This window comes from Numenius arquata, chromosome 12 (assembly GCF_964106895.1).
Source record: "Numenius arquata chromosome 12, bNumArq3.hap1.1, whole genome shotgun sequence".
Lineage (NCBI taxonomy): Eukaryota > Metazoa > Chordata > Aves > Charadriiformes > Scolopacidae > Numenius > Numenius arquata.
Window position 1 is genome coordinate 34106030 of NC_133587.1, and position 21251 is coordinate 34127280.

Consider the following 21251-nt stretch of genomic DNA (forward strand, 5'->3'; position numbering starts at 1 on the left):
GACAAAAAAGAGGTTGAAGAATAACTTTTGCAAATATGTAATTCATATGACCACATCCTTGCTTTTGACCCAGCAGAAAAAATCTCAAGGATAATTGCAGAACTCTTGAGGAAAATTACTCAAGGATCTCCAGAGAGAAACAAATAGAAAGTTGATTTACTTCAGATCGCATAATAAGTGGGCCTGAGATGAAGTCACTATGTGAAGCTGACTTCCAGGTTGCATTACAAATGAGATAATAAATAAATGGAGGGATGGAAATTATTAGTGGGAGGCTTGCATGTTGGTTTTTTATTTCACGTATGAGTAGAGTTAATATAGTTTTAAATCTTAGAGTTTAGAGAAAAACATTTTAAAATCAGCTTTTATTATAATAGCTGTAGAATCCAAAGTAAAGCAAAAACTATACCTTTCAGCAAAACTAGCAGTGGAGTCACAAAGAGTTCAGTCTTCCGTGTTGGTGTCCTCTGTTTCCATCACATAACCTCTGTGTTTTGCAGCCTGCCCGTAGAGCTTTCCCATCTGCCTGTTAGCTATCACTCTCCTTCCACCCAGAACTATGGATTATGGCCACTGCCATCCCAAGTGGGAGATGACAGCCATGCTTTTTTTCTTTAGACTTGAGCTTTCTGAGCACACAAGAACATACAACGCTTCTGGCTTCTTCACGTGTGCCGCAGGAGCTGAGGGGCAGCTTCCCAGGAGGTACTGAATGATGGCACAGCACAGCCCTTTGCGGAGTGCGGGGACCGTGGTGTCCTGCTCCAGGGACGTTCATTGGCTGCAGCATCCTAGATTTGCCTTTTCCGGCGACACATTCAGAGGATTGCAGATGTTTTCTAAAACGCTGACTTTTCATTGTCAAAAATTGTGCAGGTCAACAAACTTTGGCACCGAATTCATGAAAAGTCAGCAGAACTTTCCCCAGCACATATCCCCTGTTCCTGGTAAAACCAGAGGCCCAGTCTATATAGTTCAAACATCTCAGACTGAAACTTACACACTTATTTTTTGAAACAGTTTATTTCTGTTAGTAACCTCCACAGCCCTCCTATAAATGAGTGTTGTCTTAGAGCAGATGTTCTTGCATTCAGTCAAGTATTCCCTGTGTTTGTTGTGAATGCCATATTTCAGAATTAATAGCACACCTGCTTGCAGCTGGAGAGAAATTAGGTGTCACACTGTTTGGGCTATGTGCTTTGCTATCTTAATACCCAGAGAGATTGTGAAAATATTCTGAAACTGCTTCATTATAGCATCACCCACAGCAAAGATCCGTTATTATATGGACTCACTTACTTTCACATTCCCAGGGGTGAGATGATTTTCCAACACTGATCTGTGTTGGATAAATACAGCAATTTTTATGAAATCACTTGCCCTGTATCTGCCTGGAAATAAGTCAGTGCTGTCAGCCCAGGACAATCAAAAGACAAAGCCTAACTGTAATCTGCTCTGATGATACCACATCTACCGTGTCTCACCCTATTTAGTACGTCCTGATTGCATTTCCAATAGATGTAGCTACCAAATTATCTCTACTCAGAGTATTTGCAGGCCACGTATTAGGAAATGAATTCTCAGTATATCCTTCGTTTCCATGGTAGCTACAACAAAGGTCTGATTAAACTCATAAGAGACTTTCATGCTTTCAACTACTAGTTTCCTGTAAGGCAGCAATTGCCAACCTTTCCTCTGTATAATTACTTAACATGCTATTGCTGTACTTAGCATTGCCTTATCTAGAATTTTCAGCCAAAATTCACCTTTGATAGGGCTGGTTTGGTAGTGCTGTTTCCCCTTTATATCAGTTGCTTCCCTGTAAGAACTCCGAAGCTGTTAGGATTCTTCCATCGCACTACGTGTTGATGCCCTCTTGCCTCCTGCAAGCCGCCTCTCCGCATGTTCTTCCAACTGTTTTCCTTGATGCCACCCCACATACTGGCTTCCCTGAGACACAGACTTATTTGTGGTTTTACTTATTTGTTAAATGTCTAACTTCAGGGCTGATCCTCTACTGCAATATAAATAAGACATAAATATGTATTATATGTACATAAATAACCTCTTATTAAAAATCATTTGGCATTCTCAACTCATTAGTGCAGAGCATCAACCTTCTTGATCTTAATAATTTGCCATTCTGCGAGTGAGTCACTTGTGTTTGTGGACTCTCCTGTAAAAAGCAAGGATGCTGAACCTTCTCAGGGTACCTTGGGCCTGTCCTGCTCCCAGTTGTATCATCACGTCACCAGGAATTGGCTACTAAAGCAAAGGCAGAAAGATGTTTCCAAAGGCTAAATCAAAAAAAAAAAACAAAACATAAAACCCCAAAAATAGCTCAGGGGAGAGGAATTGCATGAGGCAAAAGGAACAAACAGCTGAAATGGATTAATTCAGATCACATCTAGATATGTCTCCCAGCAGTTTTATTCTTCCAGGGGTAAGTCCCCTGGAGGGATGGAAGTACCATTACTTCAGAACTGGAAAACCAGACTGCAGAAGATTCTAGGGACTCTGTTAGATAATTCTGCATCTGTACAGCAAAAATTTGGCAACAGCTTGTTTTTCCATATTTGTGTTTCTTGAACAGCTGATGATTGGGTATCAAGGCTTTATAATTACTGGGAAACTGATGACTCAAGCAAAAACAACAGAAGTAATATTTTTTTCTGAAACAGGTAGAAGCAGACTTCTGCAATCTTGATTCTAGCGATGTACAACTCCTATCTACAGCAAGCCTAATTTCTTGTCTTAAAAAGAAACAGGGTTGCGTGATAAATTAGATGCAGGAGAACTACTTGACACACAACTGCAAGAACTGATTTAAGTACAAAAGAAGACGCTGTTTTTCTTTTGTGTGCTGAGGCATTTTATGCAAGGGGTGTGAGGAACAGTTTTATAATGTGGAAATTTTTAATGTAGCTGATGCTTACCATAGGAGGAGCACCCTGTTTCATGATCCATGCAGAACTAACACCCAGATCCCTGATCCGTGAGGAGGTATCACTTTGCTTACAGTATGTTGAGTGTTTGACATGCCTATGGAGCAAATGCAGCTAATACTGAATAAAGGAAGCCACTGAGGCATGTTAAACCCATACAGGAAAAAACTTCTAACAGCCCCTCCACATTTAGGAAGAATGCAACTGTAATTTGTTGAATAGGCTTTTGTTTTTTAAAAAAGAGCTGAACAAAAAGGAGCAAAGTCATTCTCCTGCTAAAAGCTGTAAAAAAGTCTGTGGGAGGACTAGGAATATGTAGAATATTTCAAATGTCTCAGCCACAGTTCAGAACTTTGAAGGACACTGTATCTTGGCCCAAGTAAGGAATAGGGCATCCCTCTTCATGGGGTGTAAGGGAAGGGCGAGTCAGGATTGTGCTCCATGCCAAACGAGGATGCACGCTTCACAAGAGTGCTCTTCTAGCAGCTGTAGAGAAACATGAGATGCTGCAGCATGGCTCCATGTGTGGACCAGGAAATGGCTGACCTTGTTCATCACACAACAATTGCTTTCTTGCTTCAGGAGAAGAAGGCTGGTTGGCTTGTGGAGCTCATCTGAGACTGGAAGGATCCTCCATGCTGCCTTCCCCAAAGTAAATAGCTAGAAGAGGATGGCTTGTCACAGAGGAAACTTGCCACTTATTATAAATACACATATATTTGTACAAGGAGGAGAGAAAGAACGTTCTACAGAAAAGACTTGAACGTTCTACAGAAAAGACTTCAGTAGAAGTTCAGAAGAGATTTTTGCTATCCCAGAGCCAATATAAGCCAGATTAAAACTCCTGGCCAGGCTCGCTTTCTGTGTGCCGACCCAACCACTGACTAAAAAATGTAATTGTCATGTCTCCCCCCCCCCCCGAAAATTACATTCCATGGCATCAGAAGTGTAGGGAATAAAAGATTAAACAACACCGTGAAAAGGGGGTAAACAATATGAACATTCTGTAATTAACAGTGTTTGCTTCTGTATTTCTGGGCATTATTATTTCACCTTTGAACGTGTGCACCCAGGCACGGTTCCCACTTATCGGCAGTTAGTACAGTTGTCTTCCAAACATCTTCTTTCACCCAGTTCTCCCTGTTAAGAATAGGTTGCTCCTTCCCACGTTGCCACACATTGAAAATGAGCAGTCTCTGAGCACAGGCTCATCCCCCCTGGCACGGCTGTGTGCCCACCACCCACTCTCCAGTCCCCCACTGGTTTGTTACGCCGGTGGGATCCCACCGGAGCAGCATGCCAGCACAGGCAGGATGTCACTTTGTTCCACAGAAGCAGAGATGGGCTTGCTCCCTTCTTCATGGACAATCAAATGCACTGATGTGTTAAACAAGCAACCATTAGATCACAGTGAGGGATAAAGCTGGGAAAGACCATGGAGAACACGGTGTCTATATCAAGCTGTGTAGTAATGTATGGTGGTGGGATGGTTTTTCTTCCTAAGCCTTTTCAGTTAAACAAGGAGCACAACATTGTGCCAACTTACGAGATAAACCAGATGAAAAGAGTGACTGCAGTAAGCAGACCACCTCCTGGGAAAGCTGGGCAATGTGTCCTGCTGATGGAATGAGGGATTTACCTCTATTTGAAATAGATGAGAGTTTCTGATTGTGGAGCACAGCCATGGGTCATCACTCTGGGAGTCTGAGCTTATGGCCCCTTATTCTCTATGCCAGTTTTAATTTCTCTGCCCTTTGTCCTGAGGCCTCATCTCTTGTTTAATAGATCATTAGCTCTTTGAAGGGAAACTTTCTCTTTACAACGTGCTTGTTTTTACAGTTCCACTTCCTTTGTATTTCACTTACTGACTTTCCAGAAGTACGCTTGCCCTCTCTATCCTGTCATAGAAAGTAAAGAGAGATAAAAATAATATGCTTGAATATATAAATGCTAAATAATAAAAATGCTTGAATACAATAGAGAAAAGTCTGGGGACAGAGCTGTTTTGTCTGAAGTTTGCTAAGTATTTTCAGGCAACCTATAAGAAATCTGTGTCAGGTTGAATACTGAACACCAGGTTGATTGCAGAAGTGCAAGTTAAGCAATTAGCTTTCCCAGGTGTGTTTCTTCACTCTTTCCCATTTATTGATTCCTTGAGCACAAGCTTACAAATTGGATTCAACGTATGGTTGACCAACCTAAAACAGTGGAGGATAATAGCAGATAAAGATCTGTGCGTTGGTTCCTACTACTGTAGGTAGAGGTGGTGATATTTTCCTTTATGCTCTAGATTTTCCATTGAGACTTTCTTGTGGAAAAGCCAGGTGGGAAGAGTATAAAGATTTTGTTACCTATGGGAGTGCTTTGAAGGGTCAGGACCTGGAGTCGTTTTATCAGCTGTAACAGTGTAGTTAGAATGTCACAGACTTGTACATGAAAGAACGTTTTGCCTAAAAGCATTTTCTTTCCACTTAAACCCAGGATTTTTCAGAAGGCTTGAGTACAACTACATCAAAGTATTATCTGTGTTTGAAACTATCAGAAGTTTATAGTAGGTGAGAAATTGTAAGATGTCACACTATGAGGAAAGAGAGGAGAGGTGACATTTTGTTGGGTTTTGAGTTTTTGGGGGTTTTTTAATTAATGAAAGCTCCTAACTGTGTGGCATTTCTGGACAAAATCATCATCTGTGAAATTTTTTTTTTCAGGAAAATTTAACGATAAATCTGTGTTTTAAAGCAATGGTCAATCACAATATGATGAATTCAGTTAGCCTGAATATGCCAGGGTAGATTGAGAAAACAGTTCAGACACTTTTGTCAGACCTGCAATACAAGGGGCATCACCCTGCCAGAGACGGTTTGAAATTCTAATGTGATGTTCTCTGCTGATGCTCTGTGTGGTATGTGGAGAATACAAATTGCATTGTGCTGATGGGATTTAGGGGGATAAGCAGTTTCCTTTCCCAACAGAACTTGGATATGTCTTCTTACCCTTGTTATACTTTGTCCCAGCATGTATCACAAATGTGGTTCCCTTCCTTTAGTGAACAAGAAGCTTCCAATTACTATTGTATAAATTCCTATTACAAGTCTCCTTGTATTTTTTCAGTGGCTGCTCAGAACAGATTGTGGGCAAGCAGTGGGGGAGAATGGGTCACATACGATATGATGGACACCATTGCCCATCTTTCACCAAGATAAAGGCAAAGAGCTACCACACTTGCTCAGATTGGTGAGGAGCAAATCATCAGGGTCACCCTTGGTGAGGAATGTGTGTGTCAGTTTAGGTTTAAAGCCATGCTTCATAAAACTATGAAAAGAGATTATTAGTTGTATTTTGGCTAACTTTCCTTGTGATACATTAGCAAAGCTGGCAAGTTGGCTAGTAGATCAGAAAAGCAAAGCTAAAACCTAGAGAAGAGCAAAGCATGTGTATGGAAAGTGCACACCTGAAGCTGGTATTTGGTGGGAACAAACCTGCTTCCTCTTCCTGTCTTGCTGTGGTTACAGGATAGATGTTGTAACCTGTAAGTTGTTCTCAAGTGTAATTCTTAAGTATCAGTCTGGCTTTCCCTCACACCTCTGATTTTGCAATACTTAGGACCTAGTCTCTAGGTATGAATGGCTTGAATGCTGTTTACAAGCGTGGTTTAACAAGTCCAACTCTGTACAAGACTGTCAAAATATGTTGAAGAGCTTCTTCAGAACCCACCAATAAGCTTTCATTCAAAAAGAAGACCATGCAAACTCATTCTTTATCCAATCTTTAGCCTTTCTTTATATGCTTAGAGACACTTCAAGAGATTTATTCCTGGGAGAGAACGTTTTGAAAAGATTTTTCATCCAAGCTTGACTGTTTCTACTGCCTTTTTTTCCTTTCCCCTGAAGAGCCTGATGCTCTTGCTCTTGCTGGAGCATCTCTGGACTGTCTGTCCTCAGTCTTTTCTAGACATGTGACCTGGTTTTGGGGATTTTTGTTAGCCTCCATACTCTGAGTAACACCTTTAGAATAGTTGTCCTTGCAGGCTGGGCTGCGAGCAGGTGCGAGTGTTCCTTCGCCCCAGTCAGCGTCCCTCTTGTTTATTCAGAAATTCTTATCTTTTCTATTGTTTTCGCTTTCCTGTGGGGTTTTGATTTTATTTTTTTTTTGTAATCTATAGTTTGGTTTATTCTGCAGTAACCCATTACAAATAAACATATCAGACGTGCTTTTTAAGAAAACAATTCAATTCCTAGATTCCCATGGACTCATTTGAAAATCAAAACCCCGCAGAGTGTTTTTTAATTAAGTCAATCAGTTTAACTGCTTACATCAAAAAAGAAATCAAAGGATTTGCAAGTTATGATTCAGCGTCCAGCTGTCACTAAGCATTTTAATAATAATTTTCTGTCAGCTGTCCTCCTTTAAAAAACTTTTGAAGAATTTGAGTTACACCTCATCTCCCTCCTGATACAGTAAACAACAATCCTAAATGCAACAATATACAAATAATTCTTCCTGTCTTGATCGGCAAAATTTATTGTCTTCCCAAAATTGCTGTAGAGTTTGGTTTTTTTTTAAAGGGAAAGCTCATTTTGTGCTGCTTGATAACTAATTGCTATCCTTTGAAGGAAAACCAAGAATTTTACCTGTTTGTTGGATAAGAAACACAAACTATTAGTGAGCATGTTCAGTCCTGTATAGGTTATCGGCATTGGTGTGGAGTGAGCAGGTAGGAATTTATCTTGGGGACATGCTTCTTGGTGAAGACTTACATTGTTTATTTCCTTAGCCTGATACTTTACACATCAACTTTTCATCAGGTTTTAATTATAAGAAAGACCTTCAACCTTCTACTTTAAAATAATGACTTGACAGGAGAGAAATCGTTTTGTGGTTTGATGTTAGCATTGCAATCTTCCTCCGGTTTGGTCTGTCAGCCGCACAGCTCTTTTATCTTTTGAGTGTGCTTTTCCAGCTCTGCTGTTTGCTTTTCTTGCTTTGCTTTTGCTGACGTGCTCATCCTCTTCATGATTTAAAACAAAAGCAAGAAACAAGCCACAGAAGCAGCTGATAACGTTCTTTTTCCTTAGACTTACGCTTCCCTACAGTCTTTCCACTGAGAGGTGCTTAAACCCTGGCAGAAGATAGGGAACACTATTATTAAAAGTGAGACATTGTGGCTTATCAGAAGAGTGTGTCATCTAGTGCTTCTAGTCATCCTTCCCAGTTGTTACTTAAAACGAGTTACTTACGCTGATGTGATCCAACCAGCAATTCTTTAAATAAATAAATAAATAAATAAATAAATATACACACACACTCTTCTCTTTGCTGTTGCTTTTCTTGGGGAACGTTGCCTGTTCAGAGCTGCCACCACCTTGCCAAAGGAGTAGGCAACAGGCTGTGTGCTGCCAAACCAGCCTACAAGGGTGGTCTTCAAACAAACTTAGCAGCAGCAGAAGTGGGATCGCTCTGGATTAAACCTGCTTCAGTGTGCTCCTGCTTCGCAAATGGGAACAGCTAAACAGTGCACACAACTTGCTGCCTTCTCTACAGCTGACCAACAGCACATCTTATGTGCCTCTAGGTGTGTGCTGGGTGGCCAGTGTGTGGCAACTTCTTTAACCGTAAGTGGCTTTTGTTGGCTGCCATTTGTTTTGCATACAGTCTCCTCATGCACGTCTTGTCCCAAACCCATAGAAATAGGCAGACAAATAGTGCAAGGTAGTAAACTAAAGGAAGACTTATTTCAATGTATAGTTAATGGGAGTAATTAGAAGATTTGCACAAAACAAAGTAATTAATCAAAATGTATTGCTAGTGTCTTTTAGACATGATAAATGGCCTTTTTCAGACTTGGAGGCAGTGAAAGGTAGAGAAGCGCTTCCCTGGGGATGCCCCCATGGAGAAAGGGTCTGTTGGATGCTTTAGTTGGTGTGAGCTGTATGTAGCACACGCCTGTGGAGCACAAGGCCTTGTGCTTTTTCTTCTCATTCCACCTTGCGCCAACCCTACGTAATACTTACTTTTCTGTGAATAACGCCAAGTGAAGGAGGCAAGAGGAGGATTTGGGGATGAGAGACCGGCTGCCATTTCTGTTTTGACATTTCACATACCTCTCACCTTTCGAGCAAATGTTCCTGTTCACTTAGTCTGTGTGACTTTTGTGTAAATTGGAAGCCTTATTCATTTAAAAAACAGGCAATGTTAATACACCACGCTGTTGCTGAGAACAGTGATGGTTGCTGAAGTAACAGCTCTTGGTTAAAGAGAGGTTTGGCCTGGGGAAGCGGAGTTCCCGCTTTTCAAATACTGCAACACTGTTCCGGGAATACCATACAGCTCAAAGGGCTTGTTTGTTGCTACAGCACTTTTCACTATAGCTGCTTTTTCTACAGCAAGAAGAACTCACTCAGAGATCCCGTGTGCTCCTGGCCTCTCATCATTCGATACGTGTTGTGGGCCTATCTGGCATACACACGAACCTGTGCGCTGGTGCACAAGCAGACAGCTCATTTCTGTCCGAACGCTAGCTTGAAATCTTTCTTTCTTTCCAGATGTCCACACAGAAGCAGTTCAGGCAGCCCTTGCTAAACATAAAGAAAGGAAAATGGCCGTCCCCATGCCCTCAAAACGACGTTCATTGGTGGTGCAAACATCAATGGATGCCTACACACCTCCAGGTAAGCATCTCTGTATTTTATGAGAATTTTAAAAATGGTTCTTTGTGCTGCTATGAATCTGCCTGCATAGATAGTAGTGGAATGTCATCTGAAGCACACTGAGTATAACACTGAGGTATGTTTGAAGAGGAGAAGGTGAACTGAATGGTTGGAAAGTCAACTGGAGCAGTTCGCATGATTGCTTTGGCCTTGGTGGTACCTCAACTTGCATCGGTCCTTTTGGTCTTAGGAGAACCTAACCATGGCCAGCTTGTCATATTTTCTGTGATTCAAAGTTCCTTTCAAGTTTCTAGTTTATTCCCTAACACTGTAGTGGAACATTGTCTTTAAAATTAGTTGTGCCATTCCTTTTCAAATTTATCTGCTCTTTTACCTGCTAAACTGTAAAAATACCTCACATCTTATGGATTCTCATACTCGCTGAATCCAGCTGGTACTCCATTCCTCACTGAGGGGTGGGCTTTCTACAGTTGGAGAAGTTTTTCACATACTTTGTGGAGGGAACTTGGGAAATTATCTTGGGTATTCTGTACTGTTAATACGTGGTTGGAGATTTTCAGAAGATTCTCAAGCCGCATTATAAAGGAAGATTCTTTAATTATCCTTATTTTTGTACACTACATAAGCCACAGCGTTATAGCAGGAAAGCTCTCTTGCTGCGCAGTTAGCAGTTGACTTCATTTCAGGGTTTTCAGTATTAGAGACTGTTCTTATTATGTTTGCCTACCTTCATGCATTTTTCTTAATGGCAGTTATCTTTAGCTTTATAATATGAACATGTTTATTTCTATTAAGAAAACCCCAAAGCACTGCAAGTTAACAGGCTGTTTTTAATTACTAGATACTTCTTCTGGTTCAGAAGATGAAGGCTCCGTACAGGGCGACTCCCAGGGAACTCCCACCTCAAGTCAGGGGAGTATAAACATGGAACATTGGATCAGTCAAGCAATCCATGGCTCTACCACGTCAACCACTTCCTCCTCCTCGACGCAAAGTGGAGGCAGTGGTGCTGCACACAGACTAGCTGATGTTATGGCTCAAACACATATAGGTTAGTATATGGACATTTTGAATATGTCCAGTTTAACATGAATTTTGTCTCTCACATTCAGCTGATGCTGCTATATGAAGTCTTCTGAAAGTCTTTCCTATGCTTTTTCTTCTTTCCTTTTTTGTCTATTTATAGGTATTATATGGAGAGATAGTCCTATGTTCTTATTTTGTGAGAAAAAAAAAAAGGTAGCAATTTCGATTTGGGGGTAAACTTACATTGTGGCAAAGAGGGTCTGGCTGTTGGCTCCCAAATATCTCAAAATGTGTAGTTGCATGACTTCCATTACTTAGCACTAAAAAGATCTCTGTAGGATCCATCAGTAAGGAAAATTGGTGCACGCGGCATTAGGGATTGCTTGCATACAAGTTTCCCCTACTGCTGCACCACTTTAATTACATAGTTTGAGTGATTTTTGATGATTATGTTAACAGTAGGTCCTCTTAAACGTACTTGGGCTGGGACATCTAGCTATTATAGTCCTTGGGAAAGACTGCTATGTATCTTCAGAGAAGGGAGCTGTTATTATTATCAGTAGCTTGTTTATAACCTTTGGAAAGATCCTAAGAAGTCAAAGCTTTCTTTCCATTAGGGCTAAGCTTCACAGACATTAATTATTTCTGAATATTATGCCATTGACATTAATCTTCATTAAAATGAGGCAGCTATTCGATTAGACATGTAGAAAGCAAAGCTTGTTTTTGCTTCATTTTCCAGTAATGGCTGTTTATCATATGAGGCATCTGCTTTGGCTGCATTCTAGCTGGGGCTGTATATTTTGTGTTTCCTCACTGAAAATGTTTTGGAATCTATATTGGAACAGATAAAACAACCTTGCTACTGTTCTACGACACATATGAAATGCAGTTTCGTGTGACTGTTCCTCAACTGATCGTTCCTTTTCCAGTATACGTAATGAGATACATGAAAGCATCTGAAATGTTCCTGATTTTATGTGCTGGACCAGTAGTCTGTATCCCTTCTTTTTGCTCAGAGTGTAGCTTGATATAACACCTGTATTTTCAGATAAGTAATCCTCTCACCATGGTCTGGAATTGCTGAATTGCAGTCAGGGGAGGAATTTCTATTGTTCTTAAATTCATGCTAAATGAATAGTTTAGAACCTTGTTTTAGAAACACATACACTTCTGAACACATTAATCATTGCATTTGGTTATTTTCTGTGACTTCATCTTGAAATGCTAGAGGAAATTATAGCATAGAGAATTAAATTTATCCAAACTCTAAAAGGTTGTATTACTCACACATACCAAGTCTTAATGTGTCTTTAAATATAGCTTCTTTATAATGTGACATTTCAGTAATTTTAAATCTGGCACAGTAAGTCTTCTTTTGTAATCACTGAGTTTGCGGTAAATAATACAGCATTTATAGAGCTAAATTAAGATGGCAGTATTCTGCAGAAGAGGAAAAATACTACTTCTTTTACTTGTTTTATTTTGCCTTGTTGTTTTTGACTGGAAAGATCTCTCCTTGGAAGGAAACAGTTAAGCTTACCTCAATGTTTACATATTTTTATTTGTTCTGACAGTAAGATACCTTAAATTGCATCTCTAGTTGGATGGTGGTTGGGATGTAGTAATAAAGGTTTTTTGGATACAAAATATGAGTGATGCTGCTAACAGATTGAGGCTGTGATCTTAAGGTTACCATCAGTCGTTGTTGCTAAGATCACTAGAAATGTAAGAGAAGCTGCACAGATGATAACTATAAGATGTATTTTTCATGGCTGAGCTAGTTTCTGTAAGAATTTGAAATTAAATGGCTCTTTTGTTTCTTTTCAATCTGAGGAGGTGAATTTTGCATTTAAATCTGTTCTAAGAGGTAATAGATTTGAAGTATTCCCACAGATAGCCTTGCTCTTTCAGAGGCAGTGTGCCAGTGATCGCAGATGAATAATCCTCTTTGGTAGGCGAGAGAGCAAGAGAGAAGAGTAAGTTCTGCAGCTCCTCATCTACTGGAGACAATTTGTTCTTGATCACAAGGAACATTTATTCCCAGGGCTTGATGCTTCTTTGGTCCAGGGAGTTGTTCTCCAGAGACAAATCAACTTACAAGAGAGAAATCATCTGTAAATATGTAAGGATGTACTGCCATACTCTGAAGATGCCAATTTTGATAAATACAAATTGAAGGGGCAACAGGAAAGACCTTTAACGATAACCAAAAAAACCCATTCTGATATCCATTAGGATTTTGCCTCCACAGTGCATCACAGAATCAAAGGGAGATTCTCCCATTTTAAGAACTGTAGTGCAGTTCTGAGAGGGGTTTTGATAAAAAGCTTTGGCTATAATATAATCGGAGTTCAGCTTTGTGGATATTTAGATAATTTGCAGAAGCTACTATATGTTTTTAATGTTACACTATTCATTTAATTTGGCTGCTGTTGCTTCTATTACAGCCAAAGTTACAGTTTAGGATAGATATCCTTTAATTATTTATTCTCAGCTTTAAGATACTCAGGTGTCTGTACTAAGCTGCAGGGATAATCTCTAGTTTGGCACAGGTATCACAATTGTGTTGGATAATTCTTAAACTTAGTGGTCAAACCAGTGAAATCTGTAAAAATATCTAATGTTCTGACTCATCTTTGGGTCAGTACTGTATGTATTTCTAAGGTCTTAAAGTTTCATATGTCTGTATTATATTTTTTAATCTATACATATATAAAAATCAAGGAGGGAAAGCACATTGCAAAGCTCAGAAAGTTCATGTAATGAAAATCACACAGTGCTTATCTGTGACTGTAAATTTATATGAAGAGTTAAACATCTCACTACAAAATTTCGGTCCTGTAGGTGCATTTAATGTTTCTTTTATATGCTTCAAATATGTTTCTGTTTGAAAATCAAAGGCCTCTATCCAAGACTACATAGATTTCCAATAAAGTAAGTATGAAAACATGATCCATAAGGCATGACCGATAGTTCTCTTACAACCTTGAAGTTCTTATGTGTTCTGAGGGGGAATATTCACTTATAATACAGAGGACTAATGACTCTGTCACCTGGACATCAATACGGGAGAAACCCAGCTGATGGACAAAGCCACAGCTCCGGCTGCAGACTTCCCTTCCCTGACAACCGGAAGAGACAGCTTATTTGGCATAAAGAAACGTTTTCTTCGAGTATAGTATTACACGGATGCTTTTTGAGTTCCCAGAGACTTCTCAAATACATGGTGCTTATGTGTGCTTCCAAACTGCCACTGGAAAGTATTCCTCCACCTCATTACTTGGCCTCAAACGGAGGGTGCTGTCAGTGCACACACTCTATCCATACATGAATGTGCTCTGCATTGCTGGTTCTTTCTGATTTTCATGAAATGGGGTAAATTATATCACTCCAGTGGCAGAAATGAAGAGAGCCTTAACTGGAAACAGCTGTTCTGTCTGTGATCTTCTAATGCAAGAATACTGAAAGAGATGGGAAGAGGAGGTGACGCAAATATGTATGTTTGATGGAGTAAATGCTTTGAAGTCATGCAGCTGTCACAGTTTCTACTTTTTAGTCAACAGATGTGTCAGGATCATTATTCTTAACTAAACCTCAAACAGTGCTTCAAGGTATCTGACATAAGACCAAGCAGCTTTGTACAGATTGTGTCCGTAGTGTAAGCCTGGATTGACTGTTCTGTATGAAAAAAGGTACATTTCACATAACATAACAATTACCTTTTTCTTTAGAAGTCATTCAGACCAAATTTTTTGTCTGTATGGCTTTCATTTCTCCAAACCTGACTCTGAGAATGGAACTGACTGAGGATTTGTAAATCTAATGGATGAAGCCTACAGCTGTAGATACTGCCACGATAAGACATCTGTTAAGCAGATACTATAAAGGAACACGGCAAGAAAAACCTTAACGTTCCTCTTCTGCTGGATAAGGGTTCTTCTTAATGGAAATGTAAATAGCAGATGGGCAGCCAGGGTGCTAAAACCCCACCCTTTGGACAGCCAGTGGTGGCCACCTTGGGAAGAGAGCTTCTTTTAGGTAATTTCAAGTGCCAGTGCTGGTTGTTCAAATGGAAACCCTCCTGCAGAAGAGCAGGAAGCTTCTTTCTTGTGTTATTTCACTCTACTGGGCACCATGTGTTACAAAGTATTTGGTTTCAAGTGTACAGATCCAGAGGGAGAGCATCTCTGCTCTGTGGTGCTTTGGATCACGTATCTTCTCTCCCATGCATTAGAAAAAAAATTCAGCTCAGTGCTAAAACCTGAAAGGAGATACTTTAACTCCAATTCAGTTTGCCCTGTAAAGTCTGAAAGATGGAAATTCTTCACTGGAAAGTTGTAAACAGTTACAGCTAACTTTAAAAATACTCTCTCATGTTACTAATAGCTGGCTAAGTACAATTATTTTCTTAGTCATGATCTCCTCTCCTATTTGCATAGCAAAACTGCATTATAAGTAAAAGATAGAAAGATAAATATCAGCGTTTTTTAATTGACTCCGTTATTGGGTAATTCAGTCATGATCTATAAAAAGCTCTTGCCGCTTAGCAAGGAAGGGCAAAAATTGTGCTGAGTCTAAAATAGTTGATAATGACAAGACATCTAAAATGAAGACATTATTGAAACAATTACCAGCTTCATTGTCCAAGCTATTATATTTCAGTTGGTCACTTATAGCACAATATAAGGTGTTTGTTTCAGTAAAATCATAACAATGGATGTGATCAGAATCAAAAGGCTCAATTGGACGTGTATAGGATGGAAGATGTTTTTGAGTTGCATGATAAAAGCCATCTATGTTTTCCTCAACCAGATACTGTGGCTGAGTGATAAGGTTGAGTCCTTATGATGTTTATGAATATAAACATTAAATAGCAGCTACATACATTAATATCATGTCTTAATTTTTCATGATTGTCCGTCAAATGCTACTGTCATATGAGAAGTATGCTAAATAATTATCTGATATAGCCCCCTAATACTGTATGTGTAGCCTTAAAAATTAGTTATCTATATTGATGGTGCATGAACTTGGAATTGAATGCACAAGAATTACAGTGATCCAAAGTTCAAGACTCATGAAAATGCTTTATAATTACATTTGAAGTGAAATTAACTGCAGAAGTTGGTGTTGTAGTAGAGTTACAGCGCCATAATGCTTGAAGGACATATTTAATAAAGAGCACATCTTGAAAATAGTATTGGAACAAGATGAAGTTTTTCCAGAATTTTTGCATTTTTAAAGACTCTTACCCTATTGTAAAATGGAGTGCAGTCCTCTTCACTTCAGCAGCAGAATGAAGACCTGCCTTCTTTAGTATCTCAGGGGCTGCTGGGGATCATTTATGTCAATCGAGACAGAAGTTGTTATTTATTCATGGTATTTATCTCCATGTACTCTAATGCTGATAAAAACCCGGAAAAAAAATTATGAGACAACCCATAAAAATAGTACAAATACCTACGTAATACAGACTCAGGCTTGAAAACATGGAAAAACAAACTGTGGTAGCAGGCTGAGTTATCAGGCTATGAAAGAGAAAGATTAGCTCTGTGGAATTGTTTAGCAGTGCTGGCATGAGTCAGACCAAATTGTGTTTGCCTTCTGGAAGGCAAGTCTTTGTTATGCGGAAGAATTGAAATAGCTCTGTCTAAAAATAGTAGGCAAGCAAGTGTCCATGCAGAATGCAAAGTTCATGTTTCTTTACATTTTATCTTTCCCCTGGATTCCAACCCTGCTATGATCGATTTTTTCCTAATATACGAAACAAATTCTTTTCTTAACTAAAATTGGCATATTTAAAATATAGAGGTTATAAAGGGGATATGCATTGGCACTTGCAAGTGAGTGACAACATGCTGTATTGTTTTCATTTAGAAAAAACGCTGCAATTATCTATCCAAGGTATATTTGTCTGGGTCTTTTCTTTTTGAGTCTGTTTACAAGCTTTAACTTAGTATAAAATTAAATGTCATTGGAGAACCTACAACCTAATTGTATCATTTTTTTTGGCCGATTGCTTATGTGATTGCAGATATACAGCCCCTGTTTTAATCAGTGGAAAATTTATTTATTGAAATCATGCTGTGTATTATAGTTGTATACATTCATTTTGTGCATTAACTTTAATGCCTGTTCAGATGTTGGGAAAAAAAATCAAATCGTATCCTTTCCTCCCCCCTTTGTTTTTCTGCCCTTCAACACTAGAGGTACATGGTTAAACCTTTTAACTTATTTTTCACAGAAAATCATTCTGCCCCTCCAGATGTTACCACTTACACCTCAGAACACTCAATACAAGTAGAAAGACCACAAGGATCAACGGCACGGGTGGCACCAAAGTATGGAAATGCTGAACTTATGGAGACTGGTGATGGTATGTCACAGAGCAAAACTGTTTTCTTTTTGAGTAGGGTAACCTTTTTAGTGGTTACTTGTATGCATCTGGTCTTTGTTTCTTCTGGGCTCTTTTCACTTATAAACACTTACAAAGTTGCAGCATCCTTACAGTCTTAAAATAGACTGTATAAATGAAGCTGACATAGAAGAATATTTCTTAATCAGCAGAGTTGACTCCCTGTAAAAATTATTTGGCAAAGGAAAGCAGTGAATCTCCTTAGATTTGCTTTTATTATGCTGCCTGGTTACAGCTACTCTGTTTTTTAAATGGCAAAGAACGTGACATGCTAGAATGGCTACGTCTTGAAAAATTACATATTTGAAGTTTTATTTTTTGAGCATTTTTTTTTGAAAAACAGTTATTTGTAAACCCTTTCTTATTTACTGCTTCTCTTTCTAAAAGTTACTAAAAAATATTTCAGCAGGGTGTGGAATTGTTGACCAAGTGTATCGCATCTAAACTTAGCAGCTTCAGCTCTAAAAACCACTTGGTAAAAGTTTTGGAGCCAACCTTGTGGAAGGGTAGGAAGATGAAATTTCTTCAACGCAGTGACAGACAGCTACTAGTTCAGGAACAGATGACATGAACATTGCAGAGGCTTTGCCCTAGACTAGGGAAAAGGAACGGGGGAGGGGTGTGTGTGGGGGGGTAATTGATGGGATTATACACTAAAAGTGCCCCTTGTCCCATGCTCCTGTTCAGAATTGTGTTTTTCACAGTGCTGTATGGGCAAGCACGCTCCCTTTGGAGATTGTGGACTTGGTGGGATTGGCTGTAGGGATCTTCAGTGAATACAGGGTCATGCTGAAGCAATACACAGATGTGAACCATGTTTAAGATGGATACTGGACAGATGTCCACTACAGTCTAAAGAGCAACCCAGAATAAATGATGGGGCAAAGCCTGTGACCCACACTCCTTTCTGGGCAGCAGTCTAGTCAGACAATGTTGGTATGACCCATGATCATGGGGAGGGCCAGTGCCTGTCTTCTGACTGACCATTGCCAATGCCACCTAGAAGAGTTCACTAAGGTTACTGACATTTGCTATAGGGAGGGCTTTTTCGCTGTGCTTCTCTCCCTCAGTCTGTGTGCTGTTTCCCCTCTAATTTTGCAAGCTCACTCTGACATTGTTGTATTGTTTTTGTTTAATCTAGGCATCATTGTTCCTTTTTGCTGAAATGATCTTAATGTCTTAATGTTGAATACTTGAATCACCATATGGCATGAAACTGTAGTTGTGGTGGCCTTGCAGTCCTAGCCTTTTTCTTACCCCACGTAACGTCTGGTGGCGTTCAGCATAGCGGTCAACTGATGTCTCCATTGATCCCTGTCCTGCAGGAGTACCAGTGAGCAGCAGAGTGTCAGCAAAGATTCAGCAGCTGGTCAATACTCTAAAACGGCCCAAACGACCACCATTACGAGAATTCTTTGTAGATGACTTTGAGGAATTGTTAGAAGGTAAAATGACTGTTTTTCAAAAGGTTTGGGGGTCTCTTATTAAAACTCTGTAAAATGTTTGTCTCACGCATTGACTTTCTAGAAAACTAAGTAAGCCTTCCCTGTACTGGCAAGTACCAAAAAGCATTGGTATTCAGTGAAATCTGCTTGCAGTGAGCTTGGACGTAGAGCTGTAGAGTGAAAAGTTTCTTGTGTTTGCTCAGCTCCTGGTTCTGCTTGCAAAGAAACCACAAAAGAGTGGAGGGAAGCTTTGCTTTGAGAATGTTCAGCTGTGGGTTACAGCCATTGCTTTTGAACACCTATATGAGAAAAACTGTCAGTGAGGGAGCATGTTAAATGTTTTACACATCCTTTGTGTAACAGAGAAGTGTTGGAAAAATGAACTAAATGTAAGATAGAGAGAAGGATAACGTCAATAAATGGAGCGGTTTTTTAAGGAGGCCAGTGCTTTGAGAATTAAGATTTGCCAGGATGTGTTGATTTAAATAGTCTTCGTAGTAGTTTATAAGAAAGCACTGTAACAGAATATTACTTAAATCAATCTGTTACTGATGAGTTGTTAAAGTACATTTTTTTCAGCAGTTCTGCATTTTTGCCAGGAAAAAGTATTCTCCATCTCTCTTTAGGAACAAAGAAAGGTTGATTATTTTGAAGATAAATATCTGCATGCTGCCTCAGCAGTTTCTTTCCCTGTTTGTGGAGCTAGTGTAAGGATAAACACGTGCACTCCTGAGATGTTTCAGTTACTTCGTCTCTGTTAAAGTTACAAGTTAATTGTTCTGCAATATTTCTCTGTTGCTTCTCAATACCTTCTAACACATTATTATTTTCAGGATATTTTGCAAAGGTGACTTATTCTCTTGGTTACAAAGGTGTACACAAGGTATAGAATTTACATGGTAACTGTATATCTTTTCATAATCATAAGTTCAACAGCCAGATCCAAACCAGCCAAAGCCAGAAGGAGCTCAGATGTTGGCTATGCGTGGAGAACAATTAGGTGTGGTTACAAATTGGCCGCCTTCTCTGGAAGCAGCGTTGCAGCGATGGGGGACCATCTCACCAAAAGCTCCTTGCCTAACCACTATGGATACTAATGGAAAACCACTGTATATTCTCACTTACGGTGAGCACTCTTCAAACTCCTTGTACTTTTATATATTGTATACAGTCTCTATGTGTACAGTAAATGCATAAATATACAGTGCAAAAGGCCCTCCAGTGATGCATCTGTTCCATTTCTGAGTCAGGTAAGACAATTCTGAAGTTGGTGGTTTCTGAGTATAGATTTCTGAGATGTTATGGTATGATTTATTTAACAAAGAGGAAAAGAACTGAGTAGGTACACCCGTGGAATCAGAGATTATAAATTAAAACCACCTTTTGAATAAAAATATATCCTAGGGCAGATTTTCCTTAAGTTTAATGTCTAAATCCATTGCCCTTGGATACTGCCCATGCTTTGTTCTGCAAAAGCAGAACCTGGTCTGCAAAATTCACCAGCTTCCTGAGGAAGTTAAAATAGGAGTTTTTCCTGTGTTCTACTGACATTGCAGTAAGTGTGATTTGAATTATCCCTCCAGATATGTAGTTGTACAGCTAGCAAATGTACCCCTTTGAAATAGATTTGCCAGGATATATTTCAATGTGATCTTTGGTGTGTTGATATAGTTCAATGTGTACAGCCTGACAATCTATTGCAACAATGAAAGGCCAAACGAAAATAAACATAAGGATATCTGTGACAAATAACTCCCATATAGCTTCTAATTTTGAGATGTTCAGGGGACATTTGTGAGGTGTTCAAAGGAATTATTATGAATAACTGTCAAACTTTGAAAACAAGTTGGAACATTTCTGTATGCTATTGATATGGATATGAAAAAACGATTTTGCTTTTTTGTTTTTACCTTCTCAGGGAGTTAGAGTTCTGTGCAGAGAATGTTTTTACATGCTGTGATATAGAGGTCTGTCTGTTTTGTTCAGTGCTGAATGCTCCTTTCCATTCAGGCTGAGTGATGGTCCCTCTCTGAAAAGATGTCTGCTGCAAGTTTGGCATTGCAATATAGTTAAAGGCTTTTAAAGCATAACAGGACCTTTGCAACTGAAGGTCATGCATGAAATATATTCCCCTCAGGTACCTCAGAATTGAGAAGTTACTTAAATTAGGGGGCAAACATATGATTCACCGTTGATCAATGTTTTTCTTCCTTAAGGACATGCACTTAGAACTAGAGAAGAACTTTAAAGCTTGCAATTACGTATTTGCAGAAGAGCAATTCATATCATCTACCGAATGCCTAATTAAATTGGACAGGAAAGGAAATTAAGATGTTAGTGAGAATCAGACAGTTTTTCTGAATGTGGGATTTTGTCCAGAGAGTCGTGAATATATGTCCTGCTTGGCCTGAAGGGTTGCAGGCTGAGCAAATCAACCTGAGGAACTCATCCACGTGGCTCATAAGGCCACCTCGGTTGCTTCTCTGTCCTAAGCTCTTTCCAAAGCCCTCTTCTAAATTGTCCAAATCCTGAGAAAAATGAGAGTAAAATTCATGTTTTCATTACTTCCCTTTAGCAGCACTCTAGGATATGTTTTTTGCTGTTGCCTCTCAGTAGTTTCCTGAGGTCAGAAAAAATAAATTTTTTCATTTTTCCCCCCCTTCTCTTTATAGATAAAAGAAATTCCAAACCAAAACATTTCATAAGAGATTTACTGCTAGCTAGATTTCAAGCTGACATTGTTCTTCAT

General features: G+C 39.3%; 1 protein-coding gene across 2 annotated transcripts in view; it reads left to right on the plus strand.

The window, feature by feature from the left end:
* The window catches only part of DIP2C (disco interacting protein 2 homolog C), a 323592-nt gene that overhangs the window by 197920 nt on the left and 104421 nt on the right, over window positions 1-21251 (plus strand). For both annotated transcript variants that reach the window (XM_074157701.1, XM_074157702.1), the window contains 5 exons: window positions 9488-9613; window positions 10455-10664; window positions 16887-17018; window positions 18383-18502; window positions 19431-19628. In XM_074157701.1, the coding sequence (XP_074013802.1) occupies window positions 9488-9613; window positions 10455-10664; window positions 16887-17018; window positions 18383-18502; window positions 19431-19628 (786 nt within the window). The remainder of the gene's footprint in view (window positions 1-9487; window positions 9614-10454; window positions 10665-16886; window positions 17019-18382; window positions 18503-19430; window positions 19629-21251) is intronic.